The sequence below is a fragment of the Dasypus novemcinctus genome, chromosome 4, assembly GCF_030445035.2.
Source record: "Dasypus novemcinctus isolate mDasNov1 chromosome 4, mDasNov1.1.hap2, whole genome shotgun sequence".
Classification (NCBI taxonomy): Eukaryota; Metazoa; Chordata; class Mammalia; order Cingulata; family Dasypodidae; genus Dasypus; species Dasypus novemcinctus.
In genome coordinates this window covers 108,548,986-108,567,401 of record NC_080676.1, presented here as the reverse complement: position 1 = coordinate 108,567,401, position 18,416 = coordinate 108,548,986, and the positions used below count along the sequence as shown (strand labels likewise).

The window sequence follows — 18,416 nt, the reverse complement described above, 5'->3', positions numbered from 1 at the left end:
CTTTTGATAATCTCCTATCTTTTCATATATTTGAAAGTCCAGAGCAACAAGAAAACGCCACTTAGCATTTTAGTAAGCGCTGGTGAATAATACCTCCCATCCATCAGAGGTTTAACTTATATTGTAGGTCCTTAAATCCAGTGTTAGCCCTGGAACTTAAAATGAACTATCCAAAGTTTATTAAATTGTATGATATAATAGTTGATTTCAGGAGCCTGTAAATACTCAGTAAGAACCCAACTTTTTCTCCTTTCCTCCATCAAACTGGATAAAATTTAAAATCCAATAAAGACTTTTTTTGCAGCTAATTTTGATTCACCAACCATTGTTTATTAATAGCACAATCATTGAAAGCCAAAAGTCCTGTATCAGAGCAGTAGTTTTGAGTAAATAATTAAAAATACAAGCTTTAAAAAATATATATTCTTCCACTATAGGGAACAATTTTGGTTTAAATGCCTGCATAGTAAACATATGTCTGTTTTAAAATGAACCTTAAATGGAAGATAAAAAGCTTTCCTTTCAATGTCACACTAGCCCCAGCTCTGATCCCCTCTGAAGGATAGTCAGAAAACAAGTCATAAATGTGCCCAAGTCGTGTGCATACTAGAGCCTGAAACATAAGCACAGCTAAGGATTTCTTATAAAACTTTGCAGTGTTAGCCTCCAAATTAGACCTAATATTTATTGAGTTTTTATAATGCTTCTTGATCTAACAAGCTTACTCTTCCAGCATTTCTAGATTATGTGAAGGTTAATGGTAGACATACACTCCTGCCTCTTTCCTTTCATCTTCTAAAATAGAGTAGGAATGGAATTTCTGATAAGCAGATGGGAATCAAAGCATCCACTTCCTTTATACAGATAGAATCATACTAAGGCATCAAATCTCTGAAAGTATTGGATTAGAAAATGTACTTTGTGGAAAATGGCGACTATCACTGTGCTGAAAGCTGTTTTAAAGGACACCTTGGGAAAAAGGATGTCCTAGGGCATTTAAAAGCAAGGATCTAAGCTGAAATTTTCAGTGCCCTAGATGATGAACGTGAACTCCGACCACCATTGTCTCATGAAAACCTTCTAATTAATGAATTGATTCGTGAGTATTTGGAATTCAACAAATATAAGTATACAGCATCTGTCCTCATAGCTGAATCTGGTCATCTTGTTATCCCATTGGACAGAGAATTTCTCATCCATGAACTAAATGCATTTGAAGAATCAAAGGATAATATAATACCTCTTTTATATGGAATTTTAGCTAATTTCTTGCATGGAAATAAGGACGGCATCCAAAATGCTTTTCTGCAAAGGGCCTTCACTTCAATGTCCAAATCCAAATTCTCGCAGACAACCTAGTGGAAGAAAGCAAATGGATGATCACCTAGGAATGGGGAAAGAAAGAAGTACTAATATTGAAGATCTTCAGGTTTCTCAAGCAGTGCAGAGATGACACATTTTGGGCATCTTTTATCTTAAAATTGTATGTATTAAGTAATTTATTTATTGTGCTAATGTTACAAAAATGCAAAAACACAAAGCTCATGTTTTTCTGCATTTGTGAATAAAATCTGTCTCTGTCATCTACTTTATTGGGTTTGACTTGGAAGAAAATGTATTTTTTAGGATATATTTTAAAGATCCTTAAATTTGTGAGGAATAAAAGGGATTTTTCGTATTCTGTTAATTCCTCTTGAAAAATACATGTCTGTAAAACCATATGCACTTTGACATGACCCATTAATTAAATTTCTTTGAGTTGGAATCATGGATTTGTAAGAATGTTAAAAATGTTAAAAAAAACATTTAAGAGAACATTAAAACCAGAAGAAAAACTAATTTTGAAAAGTTTGGTTTTCTTAACTAGCTGTTTTCTCAGATAATCATGTATAATTAGGTTTAAATATATGAATTGCTATCTAAAGTTGAATTTTTAAATCAGTACCAATGTATTACTTTCCTTAGACCATTTGGCTTCTACTGGAAGATGTAATTAAAAGGTAGAGGGGAAAAATAATTCTTTTGCTTTTGCTGTGAGTAAAACAAAGAATTTATTTTATTATATAAAGAATGTAAAATAAGCATGAAGAGACAGGCTTTGGGAACAATACCAGAAAGTACCTTTTAAAAGATAGCATTGTTCAACCTCCACGTGGCCTTCAGTTGTGCAATTAAAGATGATTTATGAGAGGGCCAACCCCTAGTTAGTTGGACTCTGAAAGTCTTATTAAACATCAGTTTTTATTTTTGGATTAGAAAAATTGGAAGAGCTTTTACAGTGCTGTCTCTAAAACTCTACTTTGATATTTATTGAAGAAGATTTTATAATGTAGAATCTGTAGACTCATTTCACTGAAAACATCTGACTATTATAGCATACTGCTCCTGATTGGCTAAAGTCATATGGCATATTCAGAATAAAACTTTGCATGGGTACCCGTACATTGACAATGTTCAGCTTAACTGTTTTCCACAAGGAAGAGTGGTAAGGATTGTAACTGGTGACATTAACAGTCTCTTTAGGATGTTGATTCTTTTCAGTCTTTGATAATTATTGAAACTTTTGATTTTATATTTAGGGATGTTAGTCAGTGTATGGACCTTAGAGATTGAGCAAGAATTTTTATCTAAATGCAGAAAATTATTGAAATATCCCCTTAAACCATACAACTCAAAGGATTTTGAGAGGCCTTGTTGGTGAGCTAAAATAATATATGTATGTGTGTATATATATATATATATATATATATATATATGTATACATATATATTCAGAGCACTATAAGGTTCCATTTCCATTTTTAAATGAAATCTGTAGATCTGACTGAAATTACGAATTTTATTGTATGTGGGAACATAAATACCTGAATTCTTCCCGGAGGACTTGGTTGACATCCAAAGATTTTGGCAGTGGACATTTAAGTTTACCTCAGGAATTGCAGTCATGCTGGACTAGATTAAGAAAAAAGGCTGGAGTTTACAATTTTGGGTACTCATGTCAAAATCATCAAAATAGATGCTAACAGAATTGTCGCATGTAGTCAATAGTGTTTTTATATGCATTATTCTGTAACTTGTTTGTACATACGCAACTTTCATATTTCCAATGTGTTAATTAATAATAAAAATAAATTAAGCTACTCAAAAAAAAAAAAAAGAAAAGAAAATGTACTTTGTAATTGAAGCCAAACAAACCAGGTTTCTTATTACTCCCTGAGATTTCTGAACCTTAGATCCAGCCACTAGGTTATACTGGATTTGCAGACAGAATATATATATATATCGCTAGCCAGCAGAAGTGAAATGGATTGGGGCTTTATGTTCTGCCACTGCAGTGTATTTGTCTGCAGACAGATTACATACACATCGCAGACCAGCAGAGGTGAGATAGTTTGGGGCCAATTTCAAAGAACCAGTCTTCAACATGGAAGAGAAGTGACTTCTAGAAGGCAGACACTGTACCAGATCTGTTTATTCCAACGTTGAAAGGAAAGTCCACTGTCTTTATGTAAGAATAACATCACTTTCTGTAGAGAAGTGTTTTACAAACAGATATGCCCACTGGAACCACTTGGAAAGGATGAATATTCCCAATTTGTTGACCCTACCCTAGACCAACCAATTCAGAATCACTTAAGTGAAATACAGGAAAAAACATTTTTTAAAATTATCTGCACAGTTCATTGTGCAAGTTATGCTGAGGGTCACCATTTACAGGCTCAGAAACCCCACCCCCTTTTTATGCAGTCAGTAATAACTAGCATTTTGAGTGACTTCTGTGACCTGAGCAACTGACATAGTCCTCATCACAGCTCCATGAGGCAGGTAAGATAATCACAGCATTTCACCCATGATAAAAGTGGAGCTCAGAATGAATAAATGAAAGACGTAATATTTCAAATTTAGTAATCTGTCTGCAGAGATGGGGACTTAACCACTGTACAATATTCTATTTATTGAGGATGCCAGGAACCCAGCAATCTCTCCAGTTAAAAAATACATTCCTTCTTTTGCAGGGGGGATCAGATAAGGTTTGGAGAAATTGGAAGATTTCATTCTAACATTTCTTGTTTAAAGAAAGGAACATAAGTCCCTTCTGTGGAAGTGAGGATGAAGAATAAAGGTTTCAATAAACTAACGCTTGAAGAGATTTGAAAAATGTGTGTAGGGAAGTAGTAACCAGAAAAGGTTAGAACTGTTAACAGTTGAAGTCAATAGTGTAGCTTTATATTTTAAATAGCCACCTTTTTTTTATCCATGATTGAACATAAGAAGACTAAGTAGCTTAGTCTAGGAATAGGTCATAAGTTTGTGAAAGAAAGGGCCATAACAGTTTTATGGAATAATACAGGTGCATGTGAACACATCAATGACAATCCAAGCTGTGTAGAGAAAACAGGAACGGAAGGCTGTAGGACAGGGAAGGAAAAATTCATGTCTTGGCACATTAACCACCATATTAGCAAATCAAAGGTGATGCCTTACTCAGTAGCTCTGATATTTTAAATGTGAAGCCAAAAACAGATAATTTTCTTTCATTTCTTTCTTAATTTCTTTAAAAGTAGAATATAATCTAAATTGGACCTTGCTTTATGTATGTTTTATCAAAATATATAAAATTTTTATTTGTGAAAAATTGTATTAACTTTGCTAATAATAGAAATTTTAACATTGAAGAGGATGTAAATAACTTATGGTAACTTCTACAGAGTACATAATCATTCTAATTCATTTGCTTTTCAATTCAGGGATTTTACATATTGAATTTGAAGGATATGGCCTATATCTATAATATGATCCTATAGAAAAATGTATCTCATTACAAAAGGTGTTGTAACACTTGATGTCTAGTAGGAAATGAATTCCTATAAACAGATGTGCTGCCTCCTTTTATTGTTTTCTTTTTAAGATATGAATCATTATTCTCTAATGAGAAGAGATCTGGAAGGGAGACAATTCTCCACATATTATGCCTGGAAGAGGGCTGCAGGGAGCTCGTGAGCTAACACTTTGTATCTTTAGAACTCACCCATCAGCTGCTCTTTTGTATGCTATGGACATTTCTAAGGAATTACAACAGGAAAAATTAGGTTAATTCAACGGATTTTTCTAACTTTTTGTGAAAGATTACATGATTATTCAATTTTAAAGTATGTAGTTAATTGAGTAAGATCTGTAATTTATGTTTTAACAATTCTCGTGAAGTTTCTGAAATGAAAAACAGTAATTTTAAATTGATTTATTGAAGTTATCTCATTATTTTCATTTGTGTGACTATCAATTCACCTATGAGCAATTTATTATTTCTCTCTCATTCCCCTCTTTTCCCACACCAATACTTTCTTTTTCCATACTAGTCACATTGATCTTTTTTGGTAATCATTTAAGTCAGGCTTTCCAACGATAATAGCTTTGTGGATGGCTTGTGTCCACAGGCATCATCTGGTTAGAAAGGAAGAGTTTCTGGCCCTACATAGACCTACTGAATCCGAATCTTCATTTTAACAGGACCTCTAGCACATTCACAGACAATAAAATTTAGGAAGGACTATTTAGCCCACCTATTGCTGATGTTCTTTGACTTTTTTCCTATAGCTCCTTTCCCTGAAATTTGTTAGTTGATTCCTACTCATCCTTAAGATTTCGGTTCAAAGTGGGAAGCTAAGTAATTTGAGCTGGAGTTGGCATTTGGGGCACAATTTTATTTGGTGTTGATCATGAAAGGAATCTAAGTACTTTGGCCTCATTTAAATCATGTTTTCATTAGCCATACCTAACCATATTAATCAACATACTTAGAGAAACAAATTTTATGTATTAATATATATTGAAGCTTACATACAGTTTGCATGGAAAATTGTGGCATAAAGAGCAGTTTTAATTGTTACAATGAGGTGTGTCTGCAATGACTTGACATTTATGATTTCAAAGTCTGTATTGCCCTGCAGAAACCCTGGACTTCTCATAGGTGCCCAAGTCAGCAATGCCCACTTGAACAGCTTAAATTTGTACTACAGGGAATCCTTGGATGCTCTTTTGGGAATTTCATGTATACAGTTTTACAATTGATTGACACTTGTTTTCAAGCTAACTTATATAAAAACGTTTTCCTGAGTTTGGGAAAAGAAACCTCCAAAATGAATTGCTGTGAGAAGAATTGCTCCCTCTATTATAGTCTTTCCTGTACTGCTGTGCTTTTCCTACTTCAGAAAGCCTAACACTTTAACAGCTCTCTAAATTTTTTCCTATATATAGGTAAGAGAGAAATAATTTCTTTTGTTTTCATTATTCTTTTATATAAAAAGTTAAAATACTATTTAATATACAATAAATTTTAAATTGGGTTTAAAAAATGACAAAATAATTAGGTGAAAAATTGAAAAAATAGTGAATAATCTGTATATTTTAAATACTTTAAAATCTGAATAAGCAAAATAACTGTAAGATTGAATTGCTCCTTTGTGGATGTGCTATTATATGTTAATGTATCTATAGTGGCTTTTTTTTTTCTTTAGTGACTTTTTAAGATAAGTTTTGTTGAACTAGAATATTAGACAACTAAAAATCAAATTTAAAGATTCAGGACATAATCATCTTCTATATATAAATAGACAATTTGTAAAAACATCTTCATTTATTAAAACTCTTTTAAGGTAAGTCATTTAATATTACTTCTTTCCCACTCTTCAGAAAATATTTTCAGATATATCTATCTATATGTATATCTATTAATATATGTATATCTATATCTATATCAACTACACCTACATCTGTATCTGTATCTATATCTATATATCTGTCAATCTATACCAGGAAATATTTTTAAAAGTTCTATTTCACTTCCTTTTCTAGTACCTATAACTTACTATATATTCACAACAGAAATTGAACCTAAGAATAATGGGATTACTTGGGAACCCATTTCAAATAAAATAAAACTAAGCACTAGAATGTTGGTTTAGGTTTTTTATACACCCTTTCTGGAAATCAGCTGTTTAGCTCAATACTATTTTGCCTAAAAACAGATGGAGAATAGAGATTTCTCTAGAAAAACTGAGAGTATTTCTAAAGAAAGTCATTTCTAATCATTCTTACAGCAAGGATAAAGCAAACTACAGATTTTAAATATGAAAAATTTTAACTCAAAGGAAGTATATTTATGAACAATGCAATGTTTCTAAAATAATATTTAAGATCCAAGTCCTTCCTTCATACACAAACCCTATTGGGAAATAAGCTTTGACTTTTGACCGAAAAATAAAAATCACAAGAACTGACAAGCACATCTAATGCATATCAGGGTTAAGGCACACATTTGCCTCCAAACTACTAAATCTTCCCCTTGATTTCATCTTCACTTTTTCTGAGACTTTCTTTCTCACTCTTCCTTGATTTATTTTCCTACACTTATCCATCTATATCTGTTATTCTCCATCTATTTCTCTTACTCTATCTTCTTGTTTTCTTCTCATATACCTAAATTTCCCTTTCTACTTACACAACACACTGGATTCTTTCCTCTTTCCTCTTCACAAATGTACAAAGGGAAAACAATTTTACTGTTCTCTATCAGCATTAAACAAATGTCAACTGTTTTTTCACATATCTTAGAGTAGATGGAAGACTGTCATTCACCTCATTGCTTGCACTACTTGTTTCCCATTCCCTCTCATTTGTCTATGACCTAAACTCTATCACTAAATGGAAATTCATACTTCTCTCATTAAAGCCATTAATAATTTCTTAAATTGCACTCTTAGTGACTTCTGCTCATTCCTTATCCTAACAAAACATTCATTTGGGCCTAAACTTCACTTTATCATTAAGTATCTTTCTTTGTACGTATAACAGCAATAGGTTTATAATTCTCCCCCTGTTGTGCTGATCACTTTTCTAAGTATACCTTCCCATTTTCTTTTTTCTCTCTTGTGCCAGCCAGTGTTTTTGGTTTCTAGCGACAGAGTCTAGTTTTGGTGATGTAAGCCATAAACAGACTTACTGAATGGAAATGGCTGTAACATAGAATACTTGGGGAGGTTAGAGGAATCAACTGGGAAATTTTGTAGAAACAGAAGTCATCCAACCAGAAGTCAAAATCATGGCCAAAGACGAGCTCAGTGAGATCTGCAGTTACAGATGCTGAATTTCATATGGCACAAATTATACTTCCAATGCCACTGTCATGAAGGTGGGATGCATTTTCTGGAGTCCTGTAGTGCTACCTTGACTGCTTTTGCTACCACAATTCTATTTTGCCCCTGTACATAGTCTTCATATTCCAAATCCAGGGAAGGGTGGGTTTGATTGGCCCAAACTAGGTCAAGTCCTTTCAATGAAGAAGAAAGTGCGATGGGAAAGCAAAGTTACTATGTCTTCAGAGTTTTAGAGAGGACTGTAGCCTCTTATTCCCATGATGACTCGTGTGACAAGAAAGGAAAAAAGATCTTGACCATCCAAAAAATAACATATATCCACTAAGCCCTTTAATGCCACCTCATTAAAATTTTATTGCTCTTTTCTCTTCTTCTATTCACTTTCCATGGGTTCAAAACCATTACTTCAATTACCCCAATATTCTTCTCCATGTCATTTTTTTTTTTCTATTCTGCTTTTGCAGAATCCTGTTCTTGGTACATCTCCCCTGGTTTTTCAGAGAACATTTCTCTTCTAATATTTCAATACATCTAACATCTCAATTTCAAATTTTAATGACCACCTACCCAGTGATCAAGTGACTACTCTCTCTTTCATTCTTAATTCTCTTTTCATCTGTAGTATCCCTCTGTCCTATTGACTTTAAATTCTAAATTTTTAAAATCTATCTCTTCATCTTCTTGTCACTCCCAATGTCATACCACACTGGACTAGGTATTTCTCATGTATTTAAATTACCTGGGAAACTTTTCTTTAATTGCATATTCTTGGACATCAATTTTGACCTAATTAATCAATTTTTACAGGAATATTTCACAATCTCTGTTTAGCACAAACACTTCCTCCAGACAATTCTGATGTTGTAATCTATTTTGGGAACTGAAAGGAAATAGTAACAGCTGCCTGACAAGCATGCCTTACTCATTGTGGCTTATTTTCTACACTACCAAATAATTAATTAAATATATCTTACATGTCATTTCCTGTCTTGAAAGTATTAGATATATGGCTATTGAATGAGTGCTAATGATCAATATCCTTCACATGGCTTTAATTTCATTTTATAATCCAAGCCCATCAAATTTCTTTTCCCTTGATCTTGCATCTATATGTCACATCTACATAGAATTTCTTTCCACACTCATCAGTGTCTCTATATATTTAGAATATACTTAGCATTTATTTTATTTTTTCCTAAATGTATTAATTCCTACATATTTTTGAAATAAAATAGTTGCATTCATTTTCATTTCTTCAATTCCCTGAAATTGTTTCTATCAGTTACACTAATAACAAATAAATTTAAAAGCTCATTATGATAAGAAGGTGGTTTTATTTCAAATTCCCTACCTCAATTTTCATCTTATAAAATAATTAGACAGTAGTCTTTACTCCTTTAATCTATTTTATTTTAGGAAACACCCAATGAGGACATGGAAAAGCAAAATGCAACATTGTTGATAGAATTTGTTCTCACTGGATTTACAGATCAACCAGAGTGGAAAATCTCCCTATTCCTGGTATTTTTGGTGGTATACCTCATCACCATGGTGGGGAATATAGGACTGATTGCTCTCTTCTGGAATGACCCTTACCTGCACAACCCCATGTACTTATTCCTTGGATGCTTAGCATTTGTGGATGCTTGGCTTTCATCCACAGTGACCCCCAAAATGCTGGTCAGCTTCTTAGCCAAGAGTAAAATGATATCTCGGTCTGAATGCCTGATACAATGTTTTTCATTTTTAATCAGTGGAACCACAGAATGTTTTCTCTTGGCTACAATGGCATATGACCGTTATGTAGCCATATGCAACCCTTTACTTTATACAGTTATTATGACTGATAGATTTTGCATCAAGCTGTCAGTTTGTTCATTTTTAGGTGGCTTTCTTCATGCCTTAATTCATGAATGTTTTTTATTCAGATTAACTTTCTGTAAAACAAACATAATACATCACTTCTACTGTGACCTCATACCACTCTTTATGATTTCCTGTAGTGATGCATCTATTAATTTTCTAATGGTTTTTGTTTTCTCTGGTTCAATTCAGGTATTCACCATTTTGACTGTTCTTGTTTCTTATACCTATATTGTCTTTACAGTCTTAAAGAATAAGTCTGTAAAAGGCATCAGCAAAGCATTCTCCACTTGTGGGGCCCATCTCTTTTCTGTCTCTTTATACTATGGCCCTCTTCTCTTCATGTATGTGCACCCTCGATCTTCTCAAGAAGATGATCAAGACATGATGGTTTCTCTATTTTACACTGTCATAATTCCTTTGTTAAATCCATTTATCTACAGCCTAAGAAATAAGCAAGTTATCAATTCACTGGTTAAAATGTTAAAATCAAAATGTTAACATGAAGTTCTTATATTAATATGTTTAAAAATGGTTATAAAGTTGAACATTTAGTGGTGTAAATGATAACATTAGTGTATAAAATTTTCTGTAATTATAATAGTCATTTTATTTTTTAAAACTTGTTATTTTAGTTATTCTCATTTTAACCACGGAACATTTCCCTACACATCCTATGACCTCTCAGTCTCTGATAACAAAGGCAGAAAAGACATCACAAGTAAACTGTAGTCCAATTTTCCTTATGAATATAGATGCAAAAATCCCCAACACAATTCTAGCAATCTAATAACTTGAGATGTTAGTATGTAGAAAGCTCCTCAAAATATTTATTTTTATTATTCAAAAATATTAAATGAATTTTTAAAAATGTCATACATATATTTTAAGGCAGAAAGCAAATGTAAACATTTTAAATGCTTATATATTCTTCAGGGTGGCTTTAGGTGCTGAAGTAATGCAGTTCCTCTGAAACGGACTTGAATAGGATGACTTTGATTTCTAAAACACTGTATGTCTTGGAAGGCCATATCACATTTAATTACATAATGGTGACAATCTTATGTTTGGGTGAGCACAAGTATGCCCCAGTAATTCTGGTAGCTATCAAAAGGGCTTTCATTCTTATTCATTGGGAAATGTTGAATTTCACTTCATGTAGTTATTAACTTCATATACCACATAGAGAAATAAGGAGAAATGGGAATACACTCAAAATAAAAAATGTTAAAAGAGATAAGAGAGTGATGGCATATCCAAATTGTAAGACATTATTCTTATCTCCATGTGCATATATGCAGAATGAGAGGAGTGATTTGACTCTCAATGTAAATATACCAACAATATACAAACACAACTGAAAAGAGCCTTATGAAGCTATATTACAGTTCTAGAATGGGTTACAACCTGCACTCCCCAAGTTATCCTCCTATTTAGCATTTGTCCACAGATCCCAGACACCTTGGTTTACTCTCTAATTCTTGAATATACCTTGTGCTTTCAAGCTTCAATGATTTTAACTTTAATATTGTTCCTTCAGCCAAAAAGGTTCTTTCATTAATGTTCTGTGTTTCGAAATTTGATTTAACCTTTGAATATTGTAGATAATATCTTCTCTTAATAATGCCTTCCTTGATCTTTTAAGTTACATCCTTCCATGTGTCCCCAATCATCTTGCTCACAGTCCTTTTTCAATACTTGACTTAGTCTGAACTGCTGGATATATAGGTGTGTAAATGATAACCCCCCCTCTATAATGGAATCCCCATAATGTCAGAAATTATTTCTTATTTTCTATGCAGCATCTTTCCCAACTCCATTCTTCCTGTGTACTTTTCTTACCCCATGGCTTACTAAGTGACTTCTCTATTGTTAATACTAAAAAGGTGTTGAATGGAACTGAATTGAAATTTCCACAATCAATTTCATAGTTACTTTTGAGTGCCTACATTATCTGCAGCCACGAGAAGTTGGCAGTGTGGAAAGTCTGAGGAAAATTAATTCTACTGAGAATAAACAGACTTTTATGAAGAACAGACCTGCAAATAAGCATGTTAAGGATGAGTAAAAGTTCTATTCATCATAAATGCAGTAATTATGTGCCAGAACAGAAAGTGGGAAATTTTCTCATGCAAGGAATCAGATCTCTCAAAGATGGATGAATACCATTTGGACAGAGTAAAATATGGAAGAGGGAACTTAAGATGTAGAGTAAATTCTGAGTAAATATTCTGTTAGGATTGAATTCCAGTGCATTGAAGAATGTAGAGTCTTTTGAGATAGATTCTCTCTTTTTTATTAGTGAAGTTGTAGATTTACAAAAATATCGCACATAAAATACACAGTTCCCATATACCACTCTATTATTAGCACCTTGTATCAGTGTGGTAAGTTTGTTACTATTTGCAGCAGTTTGAGATTATTTTATGAATCCCAAAAAGAGAAAGATTATGCTTGTAGACTAAACTATTCATCTGGGTGTGAAACTCTTTGATTGCTTTTAATTTAGCTGAGGATCTTTGATTAGATTATTTGATAAGATTGCTTTTTGCTTTTGATTTGACTATGTTAGTAGGTGCGACTCATGCTGAGTCTCTGCCCCGTTGGTGGGTCTGGTATACACAGACTCATTCAGAGAGAAGAGAAAACTGTCATATTTGATCCTTCCATGTGATAGAAAGGAGGAAGCTCAAACTGTTGAGGCCCTGGGGAAGAGATGCACCATTTCTTTGATAGTTTATAGCTGAATTTGGAAGAGAGCAACCAGTGAAGACTGATATAGGAAGACTTAGGAGACAAACCCTATGTCAGCTTGCAGCTGAAGTTGCCAAGGAAGTAGAGCAACTGAACCTGAAAGAGGAAGCCTGGAGAGAAGGTTGAAACTTCACAGAGATCCACAGACATCTTGCTTCACCATTCAGTAACATACTGGGATTCAGAGTAGACAACTTTGGTAAGATAGCAACTCTGCTGATGCTTTGATGATTTGGCCTAGGAACTATAAGCTTTTACCCCCAAATAAATTTCCATTATAAATCTAACAGATTTCTGGTACTTTGCATTTGTAGCCCTTTGGCAAACTATGACACTATTCATGAAACAACATTTTAATGATTGTACTATTTACTGTAGTCAATCATCTATATTAGGGTTCACTCTGTTGTACAGTCTTTAGCTTAAAAGAAAAAACTTCTATTCCAATAACATAAACAATCTAAAATCTCCCCTTTTAACCACATTAAAATATATAAATATAAATCAAGATTGTTGATTACATTCACAATGTTGTGCAATCATTACCATTATTCATTACCAAAACATAGTTTCACTACACATGATTCTTTTACCCCTTTTATTTGAGCCTATAATTAGCACTATACCCATTAAATAATGTCTCAGAGACTTAAAACTACATCTGTTCATATGCCATGTGAACCCTGAACTTCAGAAGAGTTGCAGCCTATACTTACTCTGCAGATCATCAGACTCACCCAGGACAACTAACAAAAGGATAATGGTGAGGCAACTCCCATCCCAAAAAACAGAGTATCTATAACTGCAAGCAAAATGATTCCTTCAATTAGCCTCATAAGATCTAAGGCCCCTTTCAATCTGAGGCAAGGTGGGCATCACCATCCCAAAATCACCATCCCAAAATCCTCAAGATTGAGGAATGAACAATGTAAGGGGTGTGATGGTTAGGCTAATATGTCAACTTGGCCAGGTAATGGTGCCCAGTTGATTGATCAAGTAAGAACTCCGCTAATTGTAATGCAAGGACATTTCATGGACTTTAATCACCAGTGAGTTGATTTTATAGATGGCTTATTACATCTACAATCAACCAAGGAGTTTGCTGTCAGAAATGAGTGATGTCTTAGTCACTTGAAGGCCTTAAAATGGAAAATGATTTCAGCAGTCAGAGAGAAAATTCCCAGCTCCACTTTGGACAGGAAATAACTCCTGAAAACTCACCAGGACCTTCATTGGAGCCCCTGGTTTGTAGCTTGTCTGCAAAATTTGACTTGCTCATCCTCATGTTTCCATGAGAGAATTTTATAAAATCTTTTACTGAGACTTTACCAGGTAAATCTGTAATGGACTGCCCTGTGGAGATCACATAATATGAAGCTTGTATTACCCAACCTCCAACCTGCACAAGGAAGTCAGAAACTCTTTTTAACCTTGAGGCCGGTACTAGCCAAACTCCTGTCTGCAATGCCTAAATTCCACTCTGCTCTGAGGAATCTTCCATCCAACCTCTGTCTGAAGAGATTAATCCTGTCTCACTAGACAAAAATGCAAAGAAATGACCTGAGGTCAGTAGCTTGCAAGACATTTCTAATCCTCCTTATCTACCCCCACCAAACCACTTTTCTTAGAAATCTATTACTAAAATAAAATTACAAGCACCTAAGGGCAAAGTATAAAATTTGACCCATGGATAAGTGTGCTATAGTCTAAAACTATGGCATGAGTTTTCCAATTTATATGCACAGAAATTAGGGGTATATGTGTAGGAATGGATATTAAGGGCATGGAATAATGGTGGAAGGAATATAAAGTTATATCAGGCTGAATTTATTGATATGGGCCCTGTGGCAGTTTGATATTGTTTATGAATTCCAAAAATAGATATTGGATTATGCTTGTGAGCTCGTCTGTTTCTCTGGGCTTACTAGATTATATTGGGTGAAGAGTGTTTTCATTTTTCCTTGATTAAATAATGACTAAAGCTTTGATTGGGCCATGTCAGTACGACATTGAGTCCCAGACCACCAAGAGGGTGGGGACTCATAGAGAAAATGACATGGCAGAGGAATGAGTTGGAGTTTTGATCCTGGAAACCTGGGAAGAGAGACAAGTCATTTACCTGAGAGTTTACAGCTGGTCTTGTGGACAGAGTAGAGCATCTGGGCCTGGAGAGAAATGAGCCTTGGGAGAGAGAAAAGACTTGTCCCAGCCTTAGCTGAGACTGGAAGAAATTGGGACCATAAATCCTTGGGGGGAGGAGGAAGACTAAACCCTTGAAGACATCACCTGCCATCATGCATCAACAAATGACAACAGACTCCTGGTGAGAAAGTACTTCTCATGGTAATTTGAATTGGACTCTTTAGGGTATAGAAGGGGTGGAGCACATTCCCCAGGATTAGGGAGGGTTGAGGTCTATGCCCCATAGATCTGAGAGGGGTGAGTCTGTCCCCCACAGATTAAGGAAGGCCAGGTCACCAAACTCATTGCTCTGAGAGGGTTGGGCCTGTATGGCAAAAGTTAGAGAGGATGTTGTCTTCACTTTACTAGACTATGGGGGTTAAGCCTCTAACCCAAAGATTGGGTAAAGTGTGGCAATCGTCCCAATACTCTTGGAGAGTTAATTCTGGAGCTTGGTCACCACCAAGATGCTTGAGGAGGGTGGAAACAAGAAAATGGCCTTTGGGCAAGCCTGTGAAAGGGGTAGGTTCCCACAGGGCCCCAGGAAGAAGAAACCATTACCTTAAGAAAGACTCTCAGGCTCTAACATCTAATGAATTATGCCCTGCAGGTATATGGAACTGTTCTGCAGCCATAACTCCTGTTTCCCTCCCAATTTCACCTTATGGTAATGAAATGTTATCCTTTGTCTGTCCATTTGTGTATTGGAAACAGATAAATGGTTTTATACATTTCTGAGGTCTACAGCCAGATAGGAATTTGCCTCAAAGCAAACTATATTTCTTTAAATTGATTTTGATATGATTCTGTATTTAGCATTGTACTGTTTTAAGGTTTTATTGAATATTGTAATGTCTTTTTGGAGTACAGAGGGTTGAGTGTAGAATTTTGATATTGCTTATGAATTCTAAAAGTAGATATTGGGTTATGTTGGAAACTGGTCTGTTCCTCTGGGCATATTAGATTATATTGGATGCAGACGTTTCACTTTTACTTGATTAAATAATGATCATGGCTTTGAGTGGGCCATGTCAGTAGGACCTTGAGTCACTACCCCCTTGTTGGGTGTGGACTCACAGAAAATTGCTCTTCTCTGTAGTCCAGATATTGCTGTAAGAACTGCTGTCATGCAACAAGAATCCTTAACCATTATGCAGGATGACAGTAGATTATGGTAAACTTAACTAGGAGGTGATTTCAATTGCACCTGATATCCCAGATGTGGTATCCTTGCCTAAATAAACAAACACATCTCCTTGTAATTGGTATGCAATTCGTATGGCAAATGCTTTTTTCCTCAATTTCCATTAGTAAAGACCACCAGATACAGTTGCTTTCAACTAGTAAATATAGCAATATACCTACATTGTCTGCCTCAGTAGTATATCAACTCTCCAGTCATATGTCATAATATTGTCCTTGATGATATCATGTTGATTGGACTTAGCAAGAAGTAGCAATGAATCTAGACTTATTGGTAAGGGATTTGCCCAAGAGAGGATGGGAGGTTAAGTAAAAAAAAAAAAAAAAAAAATACAGGGGACTTTCATCTCAGTGAAATTTCTAGATGCCCAGTAGTCTGGGCATGTTGAGATATCTCTTCTAAAATAAAAGATAAGCTGCTGTATTTGGTCCCTCTTAAGAACAAAAAAGGGTCAAAATGCTTAATAGGTCTATTCAGATCTTGGGGCTAACACATTCCTCATTTTGGTGTGCTACTCTGGCCCACTTACTGAGTGACCATAAAAGCTGCTAGATTTGTTTGGGGACTGTAACAAGAGGAGACTCTGAGAATTTTCCAGGCTTCTGTGCAAGATGCACTGCCACTTGGGGAATATGATTGAGCAGGTCCCAATTGTGCTGGAAGTTTAAGTGAAAGTAGAGATGTCATCTAGAGCATTTAGCAGGCCCATATATGAGAACCACAATACAGACCCTTAGGATTTTGGAGCAAAGTCCTGCCATCCTCTGCAGATGACTTTTGAGAAACAACTTTTGGACTGATAATGGAATTCAGTAGAGACTGAATGCTTAACCATGGGCCACCAAGTTACCATGAGTCTGGAGTTCCCTAACATGAATGGGGTATTCTCTAACTCACCAAACCATAAAGTAGGGCATGCAGAGCACTCCTGCATCATAAAGTGGAAGTGGTATATATGAGATAGGGCTCATATAAGTCCTGGAGGCACATATAATTTACATGAGGAACTAACCCAAATGTCCATGGACACTACTCCTACCATGTTACCTTCTCTTTCCTACCACATTTATGACCCCTTGGGGAGTTCCTTACAATCAGTTGACTGAGGAAGAGAAAACTTGGGCCTTGTTTACAGACAGTTGTTCTCATTAATCAGTACCACCCAAAAGTGAACAGCTATTGCACTGCAGCCCCTTTCTGGGACTTTCTTGAAGGACAGTGGTGAAGGCAAATCCTCCCAGTGGTGAGAACTTTGAGCAGGGCACTTAATTCATTTTTCTTGGCAGAGGAAATGCCCAGAAATGCAGTGGTACACTGATTCATGGACTGTTGCCAGTGGTTTGGCTGGTTGTTTAGGAACTTGGAAGGAACATTGGTGACAAGATCTGGGGAAAAGATTTCTGAATGGGCGAAATCATGAAAATACCTGTGTCCCATAAAAATGCTTACCACATGATGACTTCAGCAGAAGAATATTTTAATAATCAAGTAGGTAAGATGATCCACTGTGTGACTAGCACACAGCCTATTTTCCCATGCCCTCCTGTCCAAAGGGCTCATAAACTAAGTGGACATGGAGGTCATGATGAAGGTTACACATGGGCTCAGCAACAAGGACTTCCCCTTACCAAGGCTGACTTGGTTACAGCCACTACTGTGTCCCAATCTGCCACTCAGCCCTCTATAGGACACCATTCCCCAAGGTGATCAGCCTGTTGTCTGGTGGCAGGTTGACTACATTGGACTACTACATCATGAAAGTGGTAGCATTTTGTTTTAACTGGAATAGACACATATTCTGGATACTGGATTGCCTTCCGTGCACACAATCCTTCTTCCAAACCTACCATCTGAGACTTACTGAATGTCTTATCTACTACCACGGCACTGTACACAGCATTGCTTCTGATCAATGAACCCATTTTATAGCAAATGATGTGTGGCGATAGACACATCCTCATGGAATTCACTGGTCTGTAGATGTTATTCATCAACCTAAAGCAGCTGGCTTGATAGAACCATGGAATGGCCTGCTGAAGACTCAATTATAGTGGCAACTAGGTTGTAATACCTTGCAGTCTTGGGTCAATGTTCTCCAAAAGACTGTATATGCTCTAAATCAGTGTCTATTCTGTTAATCTTTTTCCCATAGCAAGGATTCAAGGGTCCAGGAATCAAGGGGTGTAAATGGGAGTGGAAACACTATTAACCCTAGAGATCAACTAGGAAAAATTTTGCTTCCTGTCCCTTCAACCTTAAGTT

General features: G+C 35.4%; 1 protein-coding gene and 1 pseudogene across 1 annotated transcript; both read left to right on the top strand.

Annotated features, from left to right (window-relative positions):
• Positions 1-928: 928 nt before the first annotated feature.
• Positions 929-1,453, top strand: LOC101431633 (centrosomal protein 20 pseudogene; annotated as a pseudogene).
• An 8,130-nt stretch (positions 1,454-9,583) lies between these two features.
• On the top strand, positions 9,584-10,516 carry LOC101432063 (olfactory receptor 5H2-like). The gene has a single exon (XM_004454484.4). It carries the CDS (start codon positions 9,587-9,589, stop codon positions 10,514-10,516), a length of 930 nt encoding a protein of 309 aa, XP_004454541.2. The 5' UTR covers positions 9,584-9,586.
• The last annotated feature ends 7,900 nt before the right edge of the window (positions 10,517-18,416 follow it).